A 26,959-nucleotide genomic window follows, 5' to 3' on the forward strand; every position below is an offset into this window, starting at 1 on the left:
ATGTTAAACTACTGCTTTATATTAATTTATCAACTACAGTTTCAAATCTATCTGAAAACAGTGCTTCTATTGGAGTGTATCTACCTATACATATACTGCATCTAAGTAACAGAAATATAGGTACACATACAATCTATTAATTTTATGTCAGATATGCTTTTATAATATAGTATTTTCAAAGTTTTATGACTTCACAGAAAGACAAACTAAACTCATTCGTAATGTAGTATGATAAAAAATATTTCGCTAACAATTCCTTTCTTATTCTTGTCCTCTTTCTTCTTAACAGACATGCTTAAAAAAGATTAGTCATTAATTTGATCATTAAACAAGACAGTAAGTAACACAGATCAAGAAGTAAAGCATTTAATTTTTTTCAAATGTGAAAAACATATCTTATTAAGGCTACATTAATTTAATAATCACATAAATATTCTATTAGTACAAATGCCAAGTCCCTAGGCTGCCTCCAACAGTAGACAGTCTGAGTTTGGAAGAATGTGGCAGTAATAAGTGCATATTCTCCACATGTCATTTACATAGCATTTATAGCCACAGTTGTTTTCCAGAAAACAAAAGTAATAATTAGTAGAGTATTATGGCTTTACAGTTAGTCTGTTACAAATAAGCAATAATTATCTAAGGTAAAGACTTTCTAAATGACTTTAAAAATCCCTTACCGGTATCTATGAACAAATATGCCCTTAAAAATAGAGTTCATCATATTTTCGATTTCGTCCTGGTTTTCTTGTAGCTGGTGGGGGGAGAAAAGACAGTAAAAAATGTAAATTGAAAAACTGGCCATTTTATTTGGAATGAACATTTCCAACTGTTTTAAAATCCTGGTTATTATCTATCCTTTCTCTAATTATGCAATAGATGTTTGAAATAACCAGTATACTTGCATTATTTCTACAGCTTTATCACCTTAAATCTCTTGCTGTCTCTATCTAGACACGGATTAGCTAGGAATGGTAGTGAATATCTGTAATTTAAAGGACTCAGGAGCCTGAGGCAGGAGGAATTCAAGTTTGAGGCCAGTTGCAGCAACTTAGCAAGATCCTCTGCAACCTGGTGAGACCCTGTCTAAAAATAAAAAAATAAGAACTGGGGATTGAAAAAGAACTCAGTAGTGCCTCTAGGTTCAATCCCCATTTATTAAAAAGAAAAGAAACAAGAAGAAAAAATAGATATATACTACACAATGACTAACAAGTGATCAGGCTCCTATCTCCAAAGTATCATCTGCTTTGTGAATAGGCCTAAATTTCTATACATCTCACCAAATCAGGTCTTTGGCTTGGTGTTGTTTTCCTTAGATAAGGGATCATCAGTGATCAATATATCTGTCATTCTACAAGAACTTTCTACTCCATCTAAAGTATCCAAATATTACTTTCCATCTGAGTAATTCACAACTGAAAGTAGGCCAAGTTCCTCAATTAGGAGGCATAAGAGAAAACAGTGGTGTAATGGAACAAAATAAACTACTACAGGAAAGATATGTTTCAGGCAACATCAGTGATCAGAGATAAAGTTTATTTACTACTCAAAAGCAGTGCTATAACATGACACTTGATATGGTATTTATTATTCCAATTTATCTTATCATTTGCTGTGTAATAATGTCCAGTGACATATTTGCTATTGCTAAAAACATGATAATAAAATTCCTTCAGATTTATTCTTTGCTGTATGCTATTTCAGATTTTACTAAGTTTGAGAACAGAGAAAGATGTTCCTTAACTTAAGATGGTATTATATCCTGATCAATCCATTTTAAGTTTAAAATATTAAGTCAGCAATGCATTTAACCTATCAAATATCACAGCATCACCTAACCTACCTTAAATGTGCTCACAACACTTAAACTAGTAGCCTACTGATGGGCAATCATTTAACACAAAGCCTATTTTATAATAGAGTGTTGAACATCTAATGTATACACATAGATGGGCATTTTGTAGCCATGATGGGATAAAAAAAACTGACAACACAATATCCAAAAAACTACTGGCAATACAGTATACCTCAGAGAGTATTATGATTGTGTAGCTGAATGTGAACCACTACTGTCCAGCATCAGGAGAGAATGAGTATGGTATTATATGTACTAATAGCCTGAAAAAAATGAAAAATAAAATTTGAAGCATAGTTTTATGCTAAATATATATGGCTTTTGCTCTACTGTAAGGTAAGAATAATTTTAAGTAATATCATCATATAGGGCACCATTTGGATTTTTTGAGTAAATCATTCAAATTATGGTAACTTATTATAAATTATAAAAATTCCTTTTGCTTTATTAATTACTATAGAAAACTGATTCATAAGAGTCCTACATTTTATGAGCTGAAGTTGTAGCTCACTGGTAGAGCACTTGGTTAGCACATGTGAGGCACTGGGTTTGATTCTCAGTACCGCATATAAATAAATAAAGATCCATCAACAATTAATAAAAGCATTAAAAAAAAAAAAAGAGTCCTACATTTTAGTTGGCAATACTTAATAAAGCCCTGTTCCAATATTTACCTCCACAACATTTCAAGCATAATGTGTTAGGGGTTAAAACATGTTCTTCAAAAATTTGTACATTTAAGTTGTAATGCACAGTAACTCAAAATATGGCCTTATTTAGAAACAAGGTTGTGACAAAACAATTCTTAAAAATGGGGTCACACTAGAGTAGGGCAGGCCTCTAATTCAACATGACTTGTACTGGTTATAAATAGAACAGATGTAAAGACAGACAAACATACACAGGAAGAACATCATGAAGACTGGAGTCATGCGCTTAGGAGAGAAGCCTAGAACATATCTTTCCCTAACGCCTTGAGAGAACATGGTCTTGTCAACACCCTGATCTTTGACAGCTATCATCCAAAATTACAAGAAAATAAATTTCACTTGTTTAAATTACTCAGATAGTGGTACTTCATTCCAGCAGTCCTATAAAACTTATACAAAATGGATAATAAAGATATTTGAGAGGGCTAGGGATGTGGCTCAAATGGTAGCGTGCTCGCCTGGCATGCGTGTGGCCTGGGTTCGATCCTCAGCACCACATACAAATAAAGATGTTGTGTCTGCTGAAAACTAAAAAAATATTAAAAAGATATTCTCTCTCTCTCTCTCTTAAAAAATATATTAGAGATACATTGCTTTTTCTTACCCATGAATAACACATTATTCATATAATACACACACACACACAAATTCCTTTTCAGCAATGTGATACTCTTTTCTCAAGTTAAAAGGTAGATTATTACAAATCTAAAAATTTTACTTCCAATTAGATGATAAAAATGTTCCTATTAAAAATCCAGTTTTAAAATGTTTCAACATATATATGTAATGTTATTCTAAGCCAGGTGCAGTAGTTCACACCTGTAATCCCAGTTGTTTGGAAGGCTGAGGCTCACAAGTTCCAGGCCAGCCTCAGCAACTTAGCAATACCCTGTCTCAACATAAAAAATACAAAGGGCTGGGAATGTAGCTCAGTGGTAAAGCATCTCCGGTTTTAATCCCCAGTACCCAAAAGAAAAAAAAAAAAAAAAACAGTCTAAAACTGGGCCCAATGGAAGGAGGTATAGTTCATTGGTAGAAAGCCTGCCTAGCTTGCATGAGTTCCTGGGTTCAATCATGAGCACAGCAAAAAACAAAAGAAAACAACAAATGAACAACAACAAACAAAATCTGGACCAACCTAATTTATAGTAATACCTTATATATCAGCAGGCTTTGGCTTTCTCCTAGAAACACAACTTTTCTGGCCTACAGTTATGACTTAAGTATTTACTGTGCTTTCTGAGTCCATACCCTGACAACCTTTCTGAGCTGCTTAAGGTTCAGACAGCCTTCTTTAGAAAATTGATTTGTCTATGATCTTTGTCTACCTCAGAAGGCACTTAGCCAATCAGCAATGAACATTCCTGTTTTATCTGAGAACTCTGAGATCAAACAAATTAAAAATAAATTTTAAAAATAGTAGAGGATAGGAAGGGCAGCAGAATACAACATACACTAGTATGGCAGTATGTAAAAAAGTAGATGTGTAACCGATGTGAATCTGCAATACGTATACGGGGTAAAAATGGGAGTTCATAATCTGCTTGAATCAAATGTATGAAATATGATATGTCAAGAGCTTTGTAATGTTTTGAACAACTAATAATAATAAAAAATATAAACCTTTCTGCAGAGAACAAAGAAAAATTACTTATATTTACTACATATTCCATCAGTTACAATGAAATTTACTTACCTCTTTACGTTTCTGAAGTAGTAATTCCAACCTTTCATTGGCTCTTTTCCCAATCATTTTATTTCTCTCAGCTTCATACTGTCTCTGTGTATTATCCTGATGAATACTGAGGTTTAAGGCAACATTCACCAGAGCAGTCATGAGCTTCATGGCTATGAAATAAAAGAAATATTATAATATTCACCTACAAAACATACTTTCATCCAAAAGATTACAAATTTATAAAGCAAATGAATAAAAGATAAAAGTACGATTTGTTTTATAACTCAGGGAAATTTAAACTTTTCAAAATGGTAATTTTATAGAAATAAACTCATCTTTTTTAGTCTTGAACATAATTTTCTCTTCCTCAAGAAAAAATCTGTTGGGCTTGTTAACATTGCCTAGTTACAAAGAGCTTCATCCTAATTATCAGCCAGAAAGATTTAAGCAGCATCTTAAACAATCTCTTCCCTCTACTTCCAAATACAAACACCTTAGCGTTGGCATACTAATGAAGCTTATATCTCTCTTCTGACCACTAGATCTGTGTGTACAAATGTTTCCTTAATGCCTTTATGTACATACATCAAGGTCCCTTAAATGTTTACAATTTATGATCCTTGTATCACCAAAGACGGTCTTCTCCCTCTTTTTCTCACTTCAGTGAGCTACACAATTTTCAATTCCAAAAAAAAAACAACAACAACAAAAAAAAACACTGATCACATTGAACTCTTTAAAAAATGCATTCTGTGAATTTCCACAGAATACTCTCTTCAGTCACAGTGTTAATGTACTCTTAAATGTTCACTTGGTATTTGTAAATCCTATTAAATATTTTCAAACTTCTGTTTGTAAATCATCTGTTCAACAAGTATGAACATGAATCTCAAATTTTTATTTGTCTATTCATTCATATTTGTCTTCACTGTTGAGACAGAGTATGGGAAATACTGGTAAAGAAATACGACAGTCTGTGTTGGTAAATAATTTCCCTTTTTGTTCCTTTTAGGTAATTCATCCACAAATATAAATGTTCACTAATAAAAAAATGAGCTGTCCAGTGCTTTAGAACTGATTCACATATCTGCTAACATATCAATTTAACTAAAAATGAGCATACATTTCTTTTAAAATTCTATTTCCTTTTAATTACATATATAACATACATAATGCTGGATTGATGTCTATTTACTTATCTATTAATCTATTATTGATCTATCTGCATACTCCCAATGTTCTTCTTAAACTGTATATTTTGGCCAGTTTCATGTCAACACTGTTTGTTGCTGCCCTAAAACCAAAATATAAAACAAAAATCCTGAAAACAAACACATTTAAGTTAATGACAATTTAGATATGCATCTAATACTTCTTTTCCTGAGATATGATATTGCAAATAATACACTGAGAAACATTCTTGTGTTTCAAAATACAAGCTAGTGTTTTGCAGGTTTATTTATACACTGTCAACAGTAGAATATGTGACTATACAAATAAAGGTAAAAAAAGTCTTTTTTAATTAATCTGTATTAGAAAGGAAAACAGCTCAAAGACAGAAGGATCTGGGACAAATTATCTGAGTGAGGCATTCTGAGCACACAAAGTGATAACCAATAGGGGTTCAGTATAAACTTCTGGATCTCTAAAGCAAAATAAACTGAAGATCTAGGATTTGGAAAGTATTAAAACTAACACATAAACTCTGCCTGGAATTACCAGTGGAAAATGAGGCACAGATTTTCTTGAGTTTAGTCATTTTTGCTTTCAGCTATGTATCTTTTTATGAATCCTGATACTAAACTCTGTTATGAAATGACTCTCCTCTCAGCTCATATATATAAACAAGAAAATAATCAACTTACGACAATGAACAAAAAATGCAAAATGAGCAAACATTTTCAGGAAAGTGCCATATATAATATAATTTACTCTTTGAGTTAAAATATTTCTGAATCTGTAAATTTAAGACTTCACCAAAAGTTTTACTTTTCTTATCAACACATAAACAAATAGATCGAGAATAGCCTTCTACTTTTATGAGATAAATACAACTTGACAATTATGTTTTCTTTAGTCCCCTGAAAACGACTGATTAATGCATAGCGTATTTATTAAATTTTACTAGTATTACCAAAAAAAATTTTCATAAAGTAGTAATCCAACGGGATTTAGCCTTCATATTATGACAGAGGGTTTGAAGTGCCTTCTTCTTCTCTACCAAGGAGAGTAATATTTCATTTAGTTTTTACATTTTTAACTGTGGGTTATAGAATGATGAACATGATCTAGTACTGTGCTGAGAGTATGGTCAGCAAACAGCTGCTTACCAAAAAAGGTTTATTATAAGGTCACTGTAAGTACAAATTTGAAAGTGCTTAGAAATTTTGATAGCAATCTGACAGTATGTTGTAGCTAATAAAATGACAGTAATAAATATTTCATTTTTCCTAAATTCTATTTGATTGCATTTTACAAAAGTACTAGTTTGTGACAGATTGGTAAACAAAACTCTTTTTTTACTCCACATAGTTCACAAAGCACTTATTTAGTGCTTCCTCACTCACATATCAACCCAATATATACTAAGCATTGGTTGATGTGTTAGAGATACAAAAATGAACAAACAAAGCACCTGACTCTACTTGAGAGTAAAAGTGGAGGGAAAAAAACCAAATAGGAGAAGAGTGAAGGAGAGCTGAAAATCTTTTGCTTAAAATGCTAAATAATAATTTAAAAGTAAAGTGATGATGGCTTAGATTAAGGTGGCAGCAAGAGGTAGAAAAAAATGGTTACATATAATGTATATTTTAACAGTGTAGGTGAACAAATTTTAAAAATTATAATGAAGGAAATTTAAAAATTATAATAAAGGAAATCAGAGAAAGAGAAGCAACAAAGGTACCTAAAAAGTGCCCCCACCCCGGCTAATTATGTATTTAAGTGGCAATGTCCAGTAGGTAAAACGTTTGGAAGTTGCTATCAAAGACATTGGTATTGACAGCTATAAAACTGGATGGCACAAATATTTAATGAAAAATTACTGGCCAAAGGAAAAAATATCAGGTATGATTTGTTTGTTGTAAAGAAAATCCTGCCCTGGGGCTGGGGTTGTGGCTCAGTGTTAGAGCAGTTGCTTAACATGAGTGAGGCACTGGGTCAGATTCTCAGCGCAGCACATAGAATGAATAAAATAAAGGTCAATCAACATCAAAGAAAAAAAAAAAGAAAAGAAAAAAGAAAGAAAGAAAATAATTTTTTTTTTAAAAAAAGCTTGCCGTGTGTGTGTGTGTGTGTGTGTGTTGTGTGTGTGTGTGTTTTAAGGGGGGAGAGCCAAAATGCCTGATGTTATTTATATTACAAAATCATTTAGCAGAAAGAATAAATATGTCACTTATTTTCATATACCAAACAGTCTTCTAAGCTCTTTGCACGTATGTATTCAGATCAGCTAAGAGACAGTGGTTACACAGCCAGTGACTGGTAGAAAATTTGATTACAAGCAGATTTGTTCCATATTCCAAGCTCCCAATCATTATACCACACTGCCTCTCACTGAACCTGTATTTGCTATTATACACATAAAATATTTTTGAAACTAGAAATTTTAGTTTTCTTCAGGGAAAAGAATTTGAGATTGGGATAGATAAGTAGTATGTCACCATGTAACATTTTTTACTTTGAATATGAACTCTTGAATATTATGCCTCTCAGAATGATTATATTTTCAGAAAAATAATTAAACCATGGAACTGTGTTATGGTTGGTATCTGAAATGTTCCTCCAAAGGGTAATGTGTTGAAAGCTTGGTCTGTAGCTTTGGGAGTGACAGAAACTTTAGGAGATGGTGCCTAGTTGAAGGAGGTAGGTCACTGGGGAATTAACTTTGGAGGGTATATTTTTTCCCCAACACTCTTCTCCAAGCACCCCGCTCTGTCTGTGCTTCCTAGCTGCCAGCAGATGAGCAGCTTTGCTCTATCATGCCCTTTCACCATGATGTACTGCCTCAATAAGCTCCAAAACAACTGAACTGTCTGACCATAAACTCACATCTGTAAAATTGTAAGTCAAAATGGTTTGTGTTTGACTTTCTCAGGTACTTTGTCGCAGTGAACAAAAAGTTAACACAAGGGATGGGGCTGTACCTCATTGGTGAGGCACTACATAAAAATAAATAAAAATATTGCGTCTAACTAAAAAAAAAAAAAGAAAAATTAACACAAACTATTTTTCACTTTATTCATTACTTAATAAAAAAAACCTGAAGACTGAGTCTTAAAGATAATTCAATATGTGCAGTTTAGTTAAAACCTATAGGATAATCATTGTTTCCAGAAAACATGCAAAGACAGTGTTCCAAGAAGAAAGAAAGGTGACATCCGTGAGTTACTCAATGACCTAGGCAATGAGAAGATAACTGGTAAAGATACAAAATCAACATAACCCTTCCTATATATCAATAATGAATATGCAGAGACTCAGGAAAATAATTTGATTTATAATACTCCCCATACTCCCCCCCACCTCCCCCCCCAAAAAAAACCAGCACTAGGAATAAATCGAACCAAGGAAGTGAAAGACTTCTACAATGAAAATTACAGAACGCTGAAGAACTGAAGACACAAGGTAGAAAGAGCTCCAGTGAAAGGAAGAATTAATATGTTAAAATGGTCATACTATCAAAAGCAAAGTAGAGATTTAGTGAAATCCCAACTAAAATACAAATGACATCATTTATTGAATTAGGAAAAACAAAAAGTCTTAAAATTCAGTTAGAAGAATAAAAGACACAGAATAGTCAAAGCAATTCTAAGCCAAAAAAAAAAAAACAATGCTGGAGAGGAATCACAATAAATGAATTCAAGTTATACCTGAGTTATAGTAATATAAACTGCATAGTACTGACATAAAAACAGACCCATAGGTCAATGGAAGAAAATAGAAGACACAGACAAACCCAAAAAGATATAGTCATGGATAGCAAAAACATATACAGGAGACAAAATAGCCTTTTTAACTAATGGTGCTAGGAAAACTGGATATCCATATGTCTAAGAATGAAACTCTATTCCTATCTCTTACCCTGAACCAGTATCAATTCAAAAGGGACCAAAAAACTAGAAATTAGACCAGAAACTTTGTAACTTCTGGAAGAAAATGTAGGGTCAACATTCTCTTAGAGGTACAGGCAAGGACTTTTTCTACAGATTCCCAAAGTTCAGAAAATAACACCAAGAAATAATAAATGGAACAGCATAAAATTTAAAAAGCTTCTGCACAACAAAGAAAACAAGAGTGTAAAGAGAAAAGCTTTGTTAGCTACTCTTCTGACAGAAGGTTTAATATCTAGAATATATAAAGGACTAAAAAAAAACCCCAAACAATAAATGAAAAAATAAACTTAACAGACACTTCTTAAAAGAAGTAGTACAAATGGCCAACAAATATAGCAATGAGGAAATGCAAATCAAAAATACACTGAGATTTCATCTTGTTCAAATTAGAATGGCAGCCATCAAGAATTAAAAAAAAAAAAAAAACAAATGGAAAAGATGTGTGGGGAAATGAATACTTTTACACTCTTGGTAACACTGTAAATTAGTATAACCACTATGGAAATCAGTATGAAGTTTCCTCAAAAGACTATGGAATAGAACCACCGTATGACCCAGCTATTCACTTTTTGATGTATATCTAAAAGATTTAAAACCAGCATACATCAGGAATACAGCCACATCAATGTTTATAGCAGCACAATTTCAATAGTCAAGCTATGGAACCAACCTAGGAGCCCTTCAACAGGGCTCAAGAAAAATGAGGTATATATATGTGTGTGTGTGTATATATATATATATATATATATATATATACACACACACACACACACACATACATACATACACATGCAATGGAGTACTAGCCATAGAGAATGAAATTATGGCATTTGCCAGCAAATGATGAAAATGGAGACTATCGTGCTAAGTGAAATAAGCCAGTCTCCAAAAATCAAAGGTCAAATATTTTCTCCAATAAGTAGAAGCTAATCCAAACTAGGCAGGCATGGTGTGTGTGTGTGTGTGTGTGTGTGTGTGTGTGTGTTTAACAAATAAAGAAAGAAAAGGGAAAAAAAGGGGAGAAATTTCATCACAAAAAAAGGAAAGATCATTCAATACAGCAGACAAAGGTGGTTGAGGAGGAGGAGAAAAGAAGGATAGGAAAAGGGAAGAACAGTGGAATGAATCTGACTGAACTTTCGTATGTACACATACATGAATATACCACAGTGAATCCCAACATCAAGTATATCTATAAGACACTAATTTAAAAAAAAACTATAAATTACAGATGGATCAGTAGGAGATAGGGAGGGGAACAGAAAGAGGGGGAAAAGGTCAAGGGGAAAAGTGCTAGGGGCTAAATTAAAGCAAGTTATATTCCATTTTTTTGTGATTAATGCCAAAATATATCATAATATTATATGTAACTAAAATGAATAATTAAAAAAAAAGACTAGGAATGAAACCACCCTATGTTCCAGCAATACCACTTCTTGATTTTTATGCCAAAGAATTAAAGTCATCATACTACAGCAACATATGCATACCCTTGTTTATAGCAGCACAATTCACATAGTCAAATTATACAACCAGAATAAAAGCAGATGAATGGAGAAAGAAAATGTGTGTATATACACAATGGAGTTTTATTCAGGGACTAAAATGAAATAATGTAATCTGGTGGTAAATGAATGGAACTGGAGGACATCATGTTGAGTGAAATAAGTCAAACTCAGGAAGTCTGATGTTTTCTCCCTTATGTAGATGCTTGTGAAAAAAAAAGAAGAAGAAAAAAATGTGGTAGAGGTTGTATGAAATTAGAAAGGAGACCAGTAAACACAGGAAAGGGACCAGGGGAAGAAAAAGGAAAAAAAAGAGATACTGGCAATCGTTCGTGCATGAACATGTAACAAAAAATCCTACTGTTGTGTATATTATAATGCACCTTAATAAAAGGGGGGGGGATCTACCAATCAGAGAAGGTAACTGCTAACCAGGCGACAACACAGGCAGTGCAGTGGTAGAAACAGAAACCTGACAGGAGTAGGTACAAAGAGAGTTATGAGGATACTGAGTAAAATAGTATATATAAATAATTCTTTGTGATTTGTGGCATAGAAAAGGAGCGATGAGAATGTAGCTGAGGGGCATGAGGAAACAAGGGATTTGTGATAATCAGTCTTATATGTCAATTTTTGCTAGATTACCTTGGTCAGATATTTAATCAAACACTAATCGACTTATTACCTTGAAGGTATTTTGTAGATATGATTAATATCTAAATTCAGCTGATTTTAAACAAAGGAGATTTAATGTGAGTGGGCCTCACACAATTAGTTGCGGGTTTAAAAGGAAAAACAAACTTCTCAAAAGAAATTTCTGACATCTGCAGCATAAAATACTGAGCTTCTGGCCTTCCTTACAGATCTGATTCAATGCAGTATAATTCCTGACTGAGTTTCCAACTTGTTGGCTGGCTTTTCTACAGATTTCAATTTGCCAGCTCATAATTGCATAGAGTCAATTTACTTAAGTATGTATGTATTGGGGTGTGTGTGTGTGTGTGCATGCAAATAGGTAACTATATTTCTAAATGGTTTTGTTATTTGGAAGGAATCCAGATTAATGCAAAGGATTTCTAAAAGATGGGAGCCATTACAGCATGTTAGCATAATGATAAGACTTATCTAATCCCAGGGGACAAATTGAAGTCAGAAAAGAGAGAGAGAACAATCTGAAAAACAATGTTCTAAAGTGAACGGGGATTAGATTCATTGTACAAATATAAGGACTGGCCTTAGAGGGCATTGTAGTAAGAGAAAAGACAACGATTGTAGCCAGACAGGTAGGTTTAATCCTTGAATAATCCTCTTCTGATTGTTTCCATTAAAGAACAAGATAATCAACTAAGTGTGAAGATAAGACAGGAGGTTTTATAGTTTTGAGGTAAGGCATAACCTTGTAAGGAAGTGCAAATAACTCTAGAATGAAATATCATAGGGTTTACTAGGCAGCATTAAAAAGGTTCCATTGACAGATTAACAGAAAATCCAGCCATTATAGTTAGGTTTCCTCCCCAGTCACTTTCAGGTACTCTGATGCAAGTGTGGTGCATGTGGTGATACAGGGTTTTCTAGGGAGTATGACGAAGGGAGACAGAGGCAAGAAATTGAGGGTATAAAGAAGGATGTGATTATAATAAATGATGAAAGGAAAAAAGAGATAGATATTGTGTGAAGAATATTAAAAATACTGGGATGGAACTGCAAATTGGTGCAACCACTATGGAAAGTAGTATGGAGATTCCTCAGAAAACTTGGAAAGGAGCCACCATTTGACCCAGCTATCCCACTCCTCGGTTTATACCCAAAGGACTTAAAATCAGCATATTATAGTAATGCAGCCACTCTATGTTTAAAGAAGCTCAATTCTCAATAGCTAAACTATGGAACCAACCTAGGTGTCCTTCAATAGATGAATGGATTAAAAGGGGGGTATATATACTCAATGGGATATTACTCAGCTTTAAAGAAGAATGAAATTATGACATTTGCTAGTAAATAGATGGAGTTGGAGAATATCATGCTAAGCGAAATAAGCCAATCTGAAAAAAACCACAGGCCAAATGTTTTCTCTAATATAAAGATGCTAATTCACAATAAGAGAAGAAGAATGTTACCTTAGACTAGTAGAGGGAAGTGAAAAAAAAGGGGAGGAAAGGGGATTTAGGGATAGGAAAGATAATGGAATGAAACAGTCATTATTACTTTATGTATGTATGTGACTGCATGACCAATATGATTCTATAACATGAACACTCAGAAAAATGAGAAATTATATCCCATCTATAGATATCAAAGTGCATAAATGCATTCTACTATCATGTATAACTAATTAAAACAAATAAAAAATTAAAAAAAAATACTGTGTAAAAGTATTTCAGGACCAAATAGAAGAAAAACAGTAGATGAGTAGGAAAACAGAAAAAAAAAAAAAAACACTACACTGCCCTGGCTGGTCTAAAACTCATAGGTTCAAGTGATCTTCCCAAGTGGGGAGGGGACTATAGGCACATGTTACTATATCTAGTGTCTAAAAATGTTTGATAATGGGACACATTAGATTATTAAGAGAGGGTTGATAATACTTAATTTTGCATAAGCCTTACTATAAAAAGCTTAGGTTAAAAGGGGGCTATGATAAACTTCATCATTTTCAAATGATAAAGATTTAACTAATTGGGACTGGGGTTGTGGCTCAGGGTAGAGCACTTGCCTAGCATCCATGAGGCACTGGGTTCAATCCCCAGCACCCACATAAAAACAAACAAACAAACAAATAAGCAAGCAAATAAAAGTATCGTATCCATCTACAACTAAAAAACTATTTAAAAAAAAAGATTTAACTAATCCCTTTATCCCTTTAAATTTGAAGCAAAATAGGAAGGAGAAAATATTTTTTATCTTCAAAAAATCTAGAAAATACCTGCAGTGTCAAATCACAAATATATGAATAGCAAGGAGACGAGGAGGGAACATTCAAATCAAAGAAAGGGGTAGAAAAATCATGACAGCTATTATCTGTGAAACAAAAAGCCATTTTGCTCTGTAAAATGCAGAAACAGACTGCATCTGTTCCACAGAAGATGGAAAGTGATATAGTCTGTAAAATATGCAATTAAATTCCCATGTCCTGGGCTGGGGATGTGGCTCAAGCGGTAGTGCGCTCGCCTGGCATGCGTGCGGCCCGGGTTTGATCCTCAGCACCACATACCAACGAAGATGTTGTGTCCGCCGAGAACTAAAAAAATAAATATTAAAAATTCTCTCTCTCTCTCTCTCTCTCCTCTCACTCTCTTTAAAAAAAAATATTAAAAATTCTCTCTCTCTCTCTCTCTCCTCTCTCACTCTCTCTTTAAAAAAAAAAAAAATTCCCATGTCCTCACCAAACCTAGGCAGCCTGGCAATTTTTCTACCACATACTTATTTTGGAAGTCCAGACATTTATTTCTTGAGGAAAATAAACCAGAGATTTGGAATCATCGTATATATACATAATACATATGCATACATACACACACACACACATATATGATTCACATTCACAATTATATGTGATGTGCAGAATGTCAAGCACTTCCTCACCCTACCCAACTCCAAAATGTCAAGACAGCCATTATACATGCTTCTGCAAAGAAGCTGATCTTCTACAGGAGAAAAAAAATATTACCAAAGCCAACATCTGAGGACCTACAATGAAAACATTAGTTTACCACTAGACAACCCCATAATGATACCCACCAATCTGGAAAAAACATACTCCAGAGTATAGCACCGTAAAATTTCAGAATACTAGGAACAAGTAGCAAAATGTAAAAGTTTCTAAAGACAAGAAACAGGATCATTGTTTGGCAAAGCAGCTCAAGACTATTATCCCAGTGGCTGGGAGACTGAGACAGGAGGATTCCAAGTTTGAGGCCAGCCTCAGCAACTTAGTGAGATGCTGTCTCAAAATAAAAAAATTAAAAGGGTTAAGGATGTGGCTTAGTGGTTAAGTGCCCCCCCCCCCCAGTTCAATAGGGAGGGAGGGAAGGAAGGGAGGAAGGAAGGAAGGAATGGAGGGAGGGAGGGAAGGAGAGAGGCTTGAAATATTTTAATTAATTATTTATTTGTAAAGTTGTTGATGAACCTTTATCATATTTATTTATATGTGGTGCTGAGAACCGAACCTAGTGCCTCACACATGCTAGGCAAGCATTCTCTCACTTAGCCACAATCCCAGCCCTTGAAATCTTAATAGCGAAGAACTTCTCAGGAGCAACACTGGAAGGTAGAGACAAATTCTGAAGAAAATAATTTGTAATATTTAAATCTAGATTGCAGTCAACTATTAAATAAGAGGCCAAATCCATATTTTGTAGACATGCAAAATCTCAAATATTTACTTCCCTGATATCCTTTTATTCATAAATGTATCAGATAATATCCTATACCAGAAAAGGAGACTAAATTAAGGGGAAAAAATATAATAGGGGATCTAAAAGATAAAGGATCCAAACAACAGGAAAAACAGAAAATTTATATAAATAGAGGGACATTACAATTGTAGCAAATAAGGTTATGATTTAAAAAAAATTAAAAGCACATTAAAATTCTTGTTAAATAAATTTAACACTTATTTTATTTCCTTTATTTTATTTATCTTAATTTTGACCATAATTTTAAGTTTGTAAGAGTTCTGATTCTCCACGTTGTTTTAACTACATGCCAGTACTGAGATAGGATCATTGGTATTGATACCATACAGATGAAGCACAGATGTTAAGCTGCTTGTCCAAAGTCATTAAGTTAATAAATACAAAATACAAAATGTTTGTAAAGTGATTTTTAAAAACAAGGTTTATTTTAAGAAACTGGTTTCTAAAATAAAGCCAATTTTCAGAACTGTTAAAAAAAAACAAAAGGAATCTAAAAACCAACAAAAAGAAAAAATTTTAAATTACTCTAGACTCAAAAAAGATATTAAAATTTAAAAGTCATACTTTTCTTTTACAGATATAATTATATGATGTGGAGGTATTTGCGGTTTTGGCCAACTGTATATTAACCCCAAAATACTACAAGGTAATGATTAACAAATATTAGAAACTTGAATTAAAGTTTTATACCTGTAGCAAGGGTGAGAAAGATGAATGATAAAGTAAAATAACAGAAGAAATAAAAGTACAAGGCAATGAAAACTTGTACTTTTTAAGAAACACTTAAAAATGAGTAGGAAAAATTAAATATAAAGACAAAAATTAAAAGAGAAATTATTTATACTCTATGGTCTCTTTTTTTGATGATGACAGATTGTACTAAACTTTTCAAGTCCTAACCATAAAAAACAGAAATAATCTGTCTGTTTAAGAATTATAAAATACTTAGTGAATTTAATAAACAGAATATGGGTTCTGAGAATCAATAGGTAAGTAAAATGAAAATGCATCATATTAGTATTCCTTAACAGCAATTTTTCAAAATTCACTAACTTGTTTTTTTTCCCTGATTTCCCCATTAGCCATGTCTATTGTTACTATAAGTAAGTACTCAAACATTCTGTATGAACACAGACAAATACTATTAGCCCTCTTGTCATTATAGAGTAAGAGCAGCAGCTTACTAAATTCCAGACACCATTCCAAACTCTCTTAATCTCTTTTAGAAAGAAGTAACTGTCATTATCTTTCCCACTTTGCATTTGAGAAAATGAGACCAGGTAGGTTAAGATTATCCAACTAGTAAAAGGCACAGAGGAATGGGAATCCAGAAAGTCTGGCTCCAAAACCCATTCTATCAATCACTAATATATGGTTTCAGCAACTAAAAGCCAAAGAAAAGAAATGTCAATATTCTAAACAAAATGATTTTCACCCTACTATTAATAAATAAAGCAATTTCACATACATAATGTCTTTCTTCACAGAAAAAGTTTAGAGATGCTAACTAAGAAATGTTAATAAATAATAAAACATATGCAAATATAAAATCAACCACAAGTTAACATAATAGTGTTAAACAATAAAGTATAAAGAAATATTTAATCCTTCAAGAGTTTTATCTTGAAATTTATCTTGAAACCATTTATCAAGACTGCCCTTGATGATCTTGACCACATTTTAAAATTTTTCCCAAACTCAATTTGGAAAAAATTAAAACAGAATCAATCACCTCATTATTAATACAGATACTTAATTCTTTATTCTCCTTTTTTCAAATAAGCATCTTCACCTTAAAAGTGAGAGGTAGCCAGCCAGTATTAGATTAATACTATCTGCAACATCATTAGAAAATTACATAGGTGAGAAAATAATGAAAAATAAAGTTAAACCAACGTTGCTCATTCTGAAAACTGCCATCTAACAAAAATTTGAAGTGAACAAGTTCTGAAGTATTGGCATACAGTTTAAAAGCAATTGCTTAAAAATGAGATAACTATAATTCTGAAAAAGATTCTTGGAAGAAATCATTATTTTCATAATTCCAAACAAAGTGCTAAATCAAAGAGAGTCCTATTTATTCATGACCATGTTTAAAAAAAAAAAAAACTTTCTCCTAAAGTATAAAAACTTCATCAAATTGGGGGAAAATGTTCCCAGTCTCAGACTATAAATCCACCAGAATTAGTGTAACAAAATGTTTCTTAGATAAGTTAAATCCACAAACTGTTCTAATATGTCCAACTGAGAGCTATTATAAGGGTACTTAGTTCTGAGGATTAAGAGTTAATAAAAACTGTACTGCAATGTGAGCCTTCTTTATTAAATGGGTCAAGTAAATAAAACACTATACTTTAAATTTTCAATTAATAGAAAAGAAAAATAAGGAAAGTAGGAATAAAATGTAACTGTTATCAAAAATGTAACTGTTATCAGCCTGTTTCAATTTAATAATAAAAGTACTCCAAAAAGAGTTTACCTCCAATGAAAAGTTAGAATACTTATAAACTGGGATAAACAGACCTGAAGAACTACAGAATGTTGAAAACTTTTAACAAAAATGTAGTATAGAGTTTAACGCAATGCATAAACACTGATAATAGGGACACATTAGTTAATTCATAATAAGAAAGTGGGATATTTGGAAAACAGATTAAAAGTACTACTGATAAGACCACTCTAGTAACTTATGAAGCTATGGAACTCATCACATCTGTACCCTACAAAATAACTAACCTGATTGTCTCTCTTCTCAGCTAAGATATAAGCAATGTCAAGGAGCATTTTATTCCAAAGCCGATAATCATATCTGGCCATAACTGCCTTGTAACTGTCCATGCACATAGTCTTTGAAGCAGAGGATTAAATGTTCCTGCCCATTTTATCTAGTCCCCAAGACTTGTCCTGCAAAGTGAATAAAAATGATTATCTTTTAATCTATGCCTCAATACATACCACAAAAAAAAGAGGGCAAAGATGAGAACAAAAAATCCTTGACAATATGGATAATTATTGTCCAACCTAGAATTAAGTTCTCAGCAAGCCCTCTGTGCTTTGTTGAAAGAAAGGTGATTGATATGTCTCACACATTTTATTCAACTGAGCTTTAGAAGATATGATGATTAATATAGACATATGGGAATTATAGTACTATTTTGAAACAAATTTAGAGAATGACTGAAAAATAGGTTCTAAGTTTTAAAAAATCAGTATAAACAATGTTGATAACTTCCACTTTTCAATATTTGATTTTGAAAAACAATTTCAAATGCAAATAATCTACATGATGAAATTAAAAAGAGTTTGGGTGAAAACAAAAAGGCATTCATAAAGCAATTTTAAGAGCTATCATGAACACAAGTAAATAATGGGAAAAGAGACAACAAAGAACTAGAAGGAAGCTACTCAACTTAAACAGAAGAAAAGCCATAATGAAAATATACAAAATTAGCAGATATAAGCAACCAAAGGGATAGTGAAAATGAGTCAACAGAAAGAAGAACTAAAATGAATCATCATAATAAATGCAGTTAAAATACAGAAATACATCATTTACATGGCATCGAAGGACAAATGCAAATGAATTAAAGTGTGTTGTTCAAAGAATTAAGACAACATGCTATTTTTGGTTCTGGAACTGAAGACAGGGAATTGTGCCTAACCATGCCCTCTACCACTGAAATATATATCCCTAGTCCTAAGTCAATATTTTAAAAGTGAAAATATTCTGCATATTTCTATAATACAGTACTCTTTCTCTTTTCCCTTTTTTACCCCTCAGTACTAGGGACTAGAACCCAAGGGTTCTTTATCACTGAGCTACATACTCATCCTTTTTATTTTGAGACAGGGTCTTATTTAAGTGTCTGGGCTGGCCTTGAAATTTCCATCCTCTTGCTTCAGGCCGGCCAAGTCACTGGGATTAGAGGCATGCACCAAGGTGCCCAACTTCTGTTCTTAAATAGAGTTATGTGGCACAAAGTTTTCTGGATTTAAGAGAGGTAGTCTACTGCTAAAGAAGAGCCCCAGATTGCTCTGAAACATAAGATTTATAAACTAACCTTTCTGTCTTTTTTTGTGAATTGTCATTTCAAAACACTACCAGCAGAATAGTATCTAAGGTTAATCTTCAATTTTTTGCTTCTCCTTCTCTCCTGACTTTAAGAAAATAGATAATAACTTCTTTTTGCAAGTGCATTAATTTTTTATGACAGCAACTTTGGCTTTTTAGAAGCAATTTCTACCTTATGTTTAAGTTGTGTATATTTCAAATCACTGAAGTCTTTATGCATCTGACAACCAGGTAAATGGGCATTACTGTACACAGAGAGAAGATAAAAAGAAAATAGAAAACAAAATAAAAGAAAAAGCAGACATATGCAGAAGATATTAAAGGCCATGAAATTAGAAAGCAATGTGTAGTATCACACAACTTACTGAATAAACATTTTAATTATATTTTAAAAAATATATAACTACGTAAAAAACATTTCTCTTCCTAATAATGAAGAAGAGGATATTCTCAAAACAGAATAAACTGTGTTTGCTTTATGTTCTGTACAAAAATATTTAACAATAAATGATATTTCTATTTTACCTTTTATATAAAGATAAAACTAGGTAAAACATCTCCCTCTCCTCTTAACAATGAGAAAAAAGACAATGGTAAAAGAAAATAAACCGTTTCATATTTGTTTGGCATAAAACTGTAGAACACTAATCATAGCTGTATAGAGCAAACAAAATAAATAAAAAGAAAATTGGAAAAAATGAATGGAATATCTCAAATAACTCCAGATAATATTATCATACTGGAATTGGGTAATAGGTCAAGCCAGAAAACAACACAATATTTAATCAGGCATTTGTAGCATATAGTTCCCAAACCACCAGGATCAACATCATTTAGAAACTTGTTAAATCCTGAGGGTGAGGCCCAATAATCTGTTTCTACATGTCTTTACATGATTCTTATGCATGCTGAGGTTTGAGAAACAATGTTTTAAATAAATGAAATACTAAAATTTAAATGCAAGATGAAATGTATTTAGTTAACCTAAATCTGGTTTGTCATGGTAAAAATTAAGATGGAAGATACACAAAGTTACTGCTACAAAAAGATGTAAGTTGGGAATATTGAAATATGTTTATATATACACATGTGCTCTCACATGCACATTCCATACATGAATGAAAAGGAACAGTCATTTTAGGTAAGCACAGTTAAAGTAGTAGAGGCAAAACAGACAATTACTCAATTAATAAAATTATCTTGTGGGAAAACAAAAAAATGAATATACTTGACTGACAAGGTAAAAATAACTCTAAATGAAGAAAGCAAAGGTAAAAACTTATCAGTTCTTCAGATTATCTATAGTGTACCTGAATGAACTGATATTAGAGACATTAGGTCTAGATATGTTTAAGTTAGCAAAGCATTAGTTACAGAAAGAATATCTGTTTTATACTAGATAGAATTATTTAAAATATTTGCAATAAAACAATAAGCCATAAAGCAATGTAATTAAGTGGAGGAAAAAACAGTGCCAATTTGGAATTTCCACTATCATTAATTGGGTTTACCAAAGAATATGGCATAGTTACCTCTTAAAATGTTTTGGTTGTAAAATAAAGATGTAGGAAAACACATTCAGAAAGACATTTACTGACACATTTTTATTTTTAAGGTTATCAGATGCCAGTTAAGTAAATAGGCTTAAACTTTACCCTAACAGATAACACAAATCACTGAGATGAATTTGGCAGAAAGTGTTATTTTCCAGAACACTGGCATTAAATTAATATTTGCTCTAAAGAAGGCTTAACTGAAATAAAATATACTTAACAAACCAAATGGAAAAGAAAGAACATGTTGGTTACTTACCAGCAAGGGTACTTGTATGCCTAAAAGCTCTGACTTGGGAGTCTGACAAACCAGTCAAAAGGGATATTACTGTATCCATCATATACTCATCATAAATAATGCTATATTGACACTGTCGAATCAGGACTCCAATAAATTCACAAAAATTTGATCGAAACTTTTTCCACTGTGGTCCAGGCATGGTAAGGGGATAATCACCACTGTCCTAAAAAGTATAAAAAGAATAGTAAGTATGACATGATAGTATATTGATCAAAGGTCCCTACCCCTCCTTTTTTTGGTACCAGGAATTGAATCCAGTGGTTAAGCCACTGGGTTAAGCCCCACTGGATTTTATATTTTATTATTTTATATTTTATTAAGAGACAGAGCTAAGTTGCTTAGGGCCTCACTAAGTTGCTAAGGCTGGCTTTGAACTCATGATCTTCCTGCCTCACCCTCCTGAGCTGCTAGGATTACAGGTTCCTGTGTGCATGCACCACTACACACAGCTAAAAGTTTTTCTCCCCCCCTACAACATAAGTAGGCATCCTCTTTTTCAGAGCACTTGGGGGCAAAAATAAGAGGTTATTTTCTAAATATACTGATTGCTTTGTTGTTGTTGTTATTTTATACTGCCATGACAAAATATTTAAGTGCTCAAAATTAGTACTTTAAAACCATCTACTTTATTATTCTAAATGTTTCATTCAAAATAATAGATTTTAGTATGTAGTACTTGAATCTTTGTTCAAGAAAACCCAAAACATTAATGTTTAGACTTACAAAGATTATTTGCCATTGAATTTAGATCAAAGTAATAATGATACTTATATCACAAAACATCTTCCAATATTTTAAGTAGAATATTTAAGAATTACAAAAGGATGAGCATTTCATTGAAGAACCCAAAACTAATCTTTCACAGAAATACCTACATCATTTATTCCAATGTTACTATAAACTTAATTCTATTTTGCAGAATGAATTTATTAACTTTTCTAAGAAAAAAACTATTATGAGCTCTTGATATCACCTGCTTAAAGTACAAAAATTGAAAGTTGAACCCAACTTTTAAGGGGTTTCTCTCTATAATCTAAAACACTTACATACAGAAAGAAAAATTCACAAGGCAGAAAGATGACCATTACTTAAGCAGGTAAGAGAAATCAACTAAAAATTTCATTAACTGTCCAATATCAAGTGTGTGCTAGCTTGTCAATGTAGAATAACAAGGGAAGTTTGCACTCACTCAAAATTCTTTTTCTATAACCTTGTATTCACAACCAAACCTGGGCACAGAGAAAGAAAACAGAGAACCTCTCTCTAGGGAGAAAAGCCAGGAGGGAATAATCTTCAATGTCTAAGAAAAAGGTAAGAATCCCAGCTCCCTTTTCAGAACTTTCCTTTTTATCAGAAAGCCTTAATCTAGTGAAGGGAAAAACAACAAACTGAATTATCTGCATAGCACTAGCAAAGATCCATTGTGGTTGGGATAAGAGTAAATTTAAACTCACTTCTTGTAAGTCAGGAGCAAAACAGTCTTGGGTTCTGAAATCTATGCCAATATCAAAGGTCTGCTAACACTAGGAAAGGAATAGGAAACTCCCAATCAAGTCCGATCTACAGATATAAGGAGGAGATTGGCTGCTACAAAAAGAAAGAAGAAAGCTGGACAGGTCCCTCAGTGGCTGCAGGCACAAAGGGTATGGTTAAATCTTAGGTAGGACTAGGAATACCAGTCTACCACTGGTAAAGGGGTAAGAGTGTGATGAGAGATTTCCTCTGTGGCACTGGGTATAGAGATGGCAGAGGTCTACAAGGATGGAGCAGGAACACAAAGAAAAAAACCTTCTGATATCCTTAGGCAGGATATAACAAGGCAAGAGCACTACACCATTAGAGAAATCTGAAACCTGTTATAACAAAACAAATCCAGTTAGACTACTGTCTAGAGTGAAAATGTATAGCATTTTGTTCCTTTTTGCTTTTGAAACTAGTACAAATATTATTATCAAGAGGAAAAACATTTTGGGAAAAGAAAATCTCCTGCATTCAGGTAAAAAATTTCTTTAATAGTAGCTCTTAGGCTTGCCACATTTTAAAAACTGTCTAGTTAATGAAGGGCAAGGGACATTGAAAAATAAGTAGCATCTTTTTTCCAGGGAAGCTAAGGTAACTAATAAGGAAATTAAAATAGAGATAATAATCAAGTAACCTAAAAGCTTTATCCAAAAACTAATATTTAAGATCTTTGGGCAAAGCCTTATAATATTTGAACAAATAATTACTCAATAAATAAATGTAAAGACTAATAACAGAGTTAACAAAAAAAGTCTAGAAAAAAAGCAATTCATTGAAGTATGTTCAGAAAATACAGGTAGAAAATCTGTGTCACAAAATATTGTACATTAAAATATATGGTATATACTTTGCACATTAAGAAGTTTATATCCTTATGCTAAGTGAAGCTAGCCAATCCCTAAAAAACAAATGCCAAATGTCTTCTTTGGTATAAGGAAAGTAACTAAGAACAGAGTAGGGAAGAAGAGCATGAGAAGATGACTAACATTAAACAGGGATGAGAGGTGGGAGGGATAGGGAGAGAGAAGGGAAATTGCTTGGAAATGGAAGGAGACCCTTAGGGTTATACAAAATTACATACAAGAGAAAGTGAGGGGAAAGGAAAAAATAATACAAGGGGGAGAAATGAATTACAGTAGAGGGGGTAGAGAGAGAAGAGGCGAGGGGAGGGGAGGGGAGAGGGGATAGTAGAGGATAGGAAAGGCAGCAAAATACAACAGACATGAGTATGTCAATATGTAAATCAGTGGAAGTGTAACTGATGTGACTCTGCAATCTGTATATGGGGTAAAAATGGGAGTTCATAACCCACTTGAATCAAAGTGTGAAATATGATATATCAAGAACTATGTAATGTTTTGAACAACCAATAAAAAAAAAAAGAAGTTTATATCCATGCACTGGTGATTACTAATAGGCATAATAAGAGAAATAAGACCTATAGAAAAATAAAGAATTTGTTCTAGATCCTAGAGTTTAGTTTTCTGGTTCTGGTATTGTAAAGTCCATACACTGCGCTTCACTTGGTTTACTAAAGGAAATCTGGAGGACAGAGGTTTGTCTGGTGATTTTTCTTTCAACAGAGGAGCAAATGAAGTTCTGTTGTCAACTAGAGAGACAACCTACTTATGAAACAGATGTTTCAAAGGAGCCCTGATAGGGTAAGAAAGAACAAACAAACAAACAAGAAACCAGTGCCAAGTTTAAAGAGTCAGCAACAAAATTAGATTTAGAGCTTCAGAAAAGGATAATCTCCTAAGAGGTCCACTGCATGGCTGAACGTATGTAATTAGTAGAGGTAGAAAGAACTGACTGCTCAATCTTTAAGCATGTGATTTTTAAATAACAACCAATAATGATCTATAAGAATTTAAAATAGCAAAGAATAGTCTCCTTACAGATATTTGAGAACTAAATTTGGTCACAAACTATAGATATCTAACAAGATAAAACATTCTCTAGGAACAAATCCGAGAGAATTGCTTTTAAAACCAGCTAATGGATAATGCTGTCCTATTTTTAGTGACATGCTTTTAAGCTATCTAATTTCAACACATTTACCCAAAGATACACAGTATCCCCTACCCAAATCTGTGGGTTTGCTTTCCATGGTTTTAGTCAACCTTGGTAAACCTCCGTCTGAAAATATTAATGGGAAATTACAGAAACAAACAATTCTTAAGTTTTAAATTGTTGCTGTGAGTAGTGTGATGAAATATTACACCATCCCACTACCCAGCACATAAGTCATCCATTATCTAGAATATCCATGTTGTATTCAAGATCTGCCTCATGGCAGTGAAGAGGAAAGAGAGACCACATTCACATAACTTTTATTATGGTATTTTTGTATAATTAGTTTATTATTTGTTATTATTATCAGTCTCTTACTATACCTAATTTATAAATGAGACCTAATTTATCATGTATGTACTGGAAAAACTTTTAAGTTCCAATGGTCCCTTTATGACTTTTAGATTTTATGATAATGAGAAAATGACATGCATTCATTTGCAATCATTTTGAATTTTGGAATTTGAATTCTGATATTTTCCAATACTTATGACATACAGTATAATATTCTCTCACAAAGCTGTACAGTGGACACTCAATTATAAGGGTAAAAAACTGAGGTGGGCGTGATGTCCTACGCCTACAGTCTCAATAAGGGAGGCTGATGCAGGAGGCTTGCAAGTTTGAGGACAGCCAAATTTGGCACCTTAATGAGACATTGTCTCAAGATTTAAAAATGTGAAAAGGAATAGGGATATAGCTCAGTGGTAAAGTACCCCCCCCCCTTTAAAGTTCAGTTTCCAGTGGTAAAGTTCAATCCCTAGTAACATTTTTTAAAAAAAGTTAGCAAATGTTACTCTACAGTGTACTGTGTTACTATGCTATATGAAGTCAAAGGCTTGGGTGTGTTGAGCATATCAAATTTTTCAATTTATGATATTTTCAGCTCATTATGAAGCCACTAGGATACAATGCCATTGTAAAGTGAGGCACATATATACATAGAAGTTTGGTACCATTATTGATTTCAGGCATCTACTATAGTTCTTAGAACATTTTCCCCCAAATAAGAAAGGACTACTGTACTACTATTACTTAAAACAGTGATTTATGAACACTTGTTTATAGAGCACAATTTACCCCCCCCAATCATCTACCAACTATCTAATAATTTATTGAACAACAAACATGCTCCTATATCAGGTCCTGGTCATAAAAAATATGAGTACAACAAATATCTTTTCTTTCAAAGAATTTCTACTTTAATGAAGAATATGTATACATGCGTGTGCATGTGCACACGTGCGCACACACACGACAGGAGTTGTTAAAAGTATATAGAACGTAGAAAGTATTGTCAATTCTCTACAGATGAAATGGGCATGGGCAAGAGGAACAAGCATTGTAAGCAATACAATTAGCAAAGTCATACTAATGGGACCACAGAGCTACATTGTTTCATAAACTAAAATAGAATTTCTAGTATTAAAATAACAAAATAAGGGCAGGAGCATAGTGACTCATAAAGGAAACTAAGGAAGTTAAACTTCATTCTCGAGGCAGTGGGTGGCTGATGAATGATTTTGACCAAGTAAGTAACCAGTTTTATAAAGAAATAACTGATTGCAATGTAGAGAATAGTTAGTCATTAGGCAAAGGAACAGAAAAAGAGCTACGGAGACTTACCATTCTAACACATTCATAAACAAAATGAGAGATGGAGCAGGAAATTTAAGATAGTAGCAATGGTGAGGAAGATAATGGAAGGAATGTGATAAACACTGAAATAGTGCAAAAATAAAATTACCAGTTTAAATGACAGACAAAAATAAGTTTTGTTTTTGGTTTGGTTGACTGGTGGATTTTCCACAACAGAAAATAAAAAATTCATTGTTCCTGACATCTGATAGGTGTTGGGAAAAAGTATAATGGCAGCCGCACCCCAGGAAAAAAAACGCCAGCATGGCGCCTAAGGACCTTCTCTTCGTATTTTCCCCTTTTTTCACTGGTGCGAAAAGTTCCCGCCGGTGTGAACTCTCACGCTGGCATCAATTTCAAATCTCTCTAGCAGGAAACCTTAGCCCCAATAACAACTAATTTCGTGGGCTCCAGAAATGACATCTGGAGGAACTTACCAATAAACGAGTGAGCCGTCATTTACCTAAGCCCTGCCATCTCTCCTTAGATCTATATAAGCCCACAGCCTTTTGTAATAAAGT

At 33.1% G+C, this 26,959-nt stretch overlaps 1 protein-coding gene across 4 annotated transcripts in view; it reads right to left on the reverse strand.

The window, feature by feature from the left end:
* The window catches only part of STAG1 (STAG1 cohesin complex component), a gene marked incomplete at its 3' end in the record, with an annotated part of 366,347 nt that overhangs the window by 125,469 nt on the left and 213,919 nt on the right, over positions 1-26,959 (reverse strand). For 3 of the 4 annotated variants that reach the window (XM_081301202.1, XM_081301203.1, XM_081301201.1), the window contains 3 exons: positions 21,165-21,369; positions 4,265-4,416; positions 681-754 (listed from right to left, as the gene is read on the reverse strand). In XM_081301202.1, coding sequence (XP_081157328.1) covers positions 681-754; positions 4,265-4,416; positions 21,165-21,369 — 431 coding nt within the window. Of the gene's footprint in view, positions 1-680; positions 755-4,264; positions 4,417-18,016; positions 18,135-21,164; positions 21,370-26,959 lie in introns of those variants that run through there. The other variant, XM_081301204.1, reaches the window with a different exon arrangement.

This window comes from Spermophilus citellus (assembly GCF_964194105.1).
Source record: "Spermophilus citellus genome assembly, chromosome: 7".
NCBI lineage: Eukaryota > Metazoa > Chordata > Mammalia > Rodentia > Sciuridae > Spermophilus > Spermophilus citellus.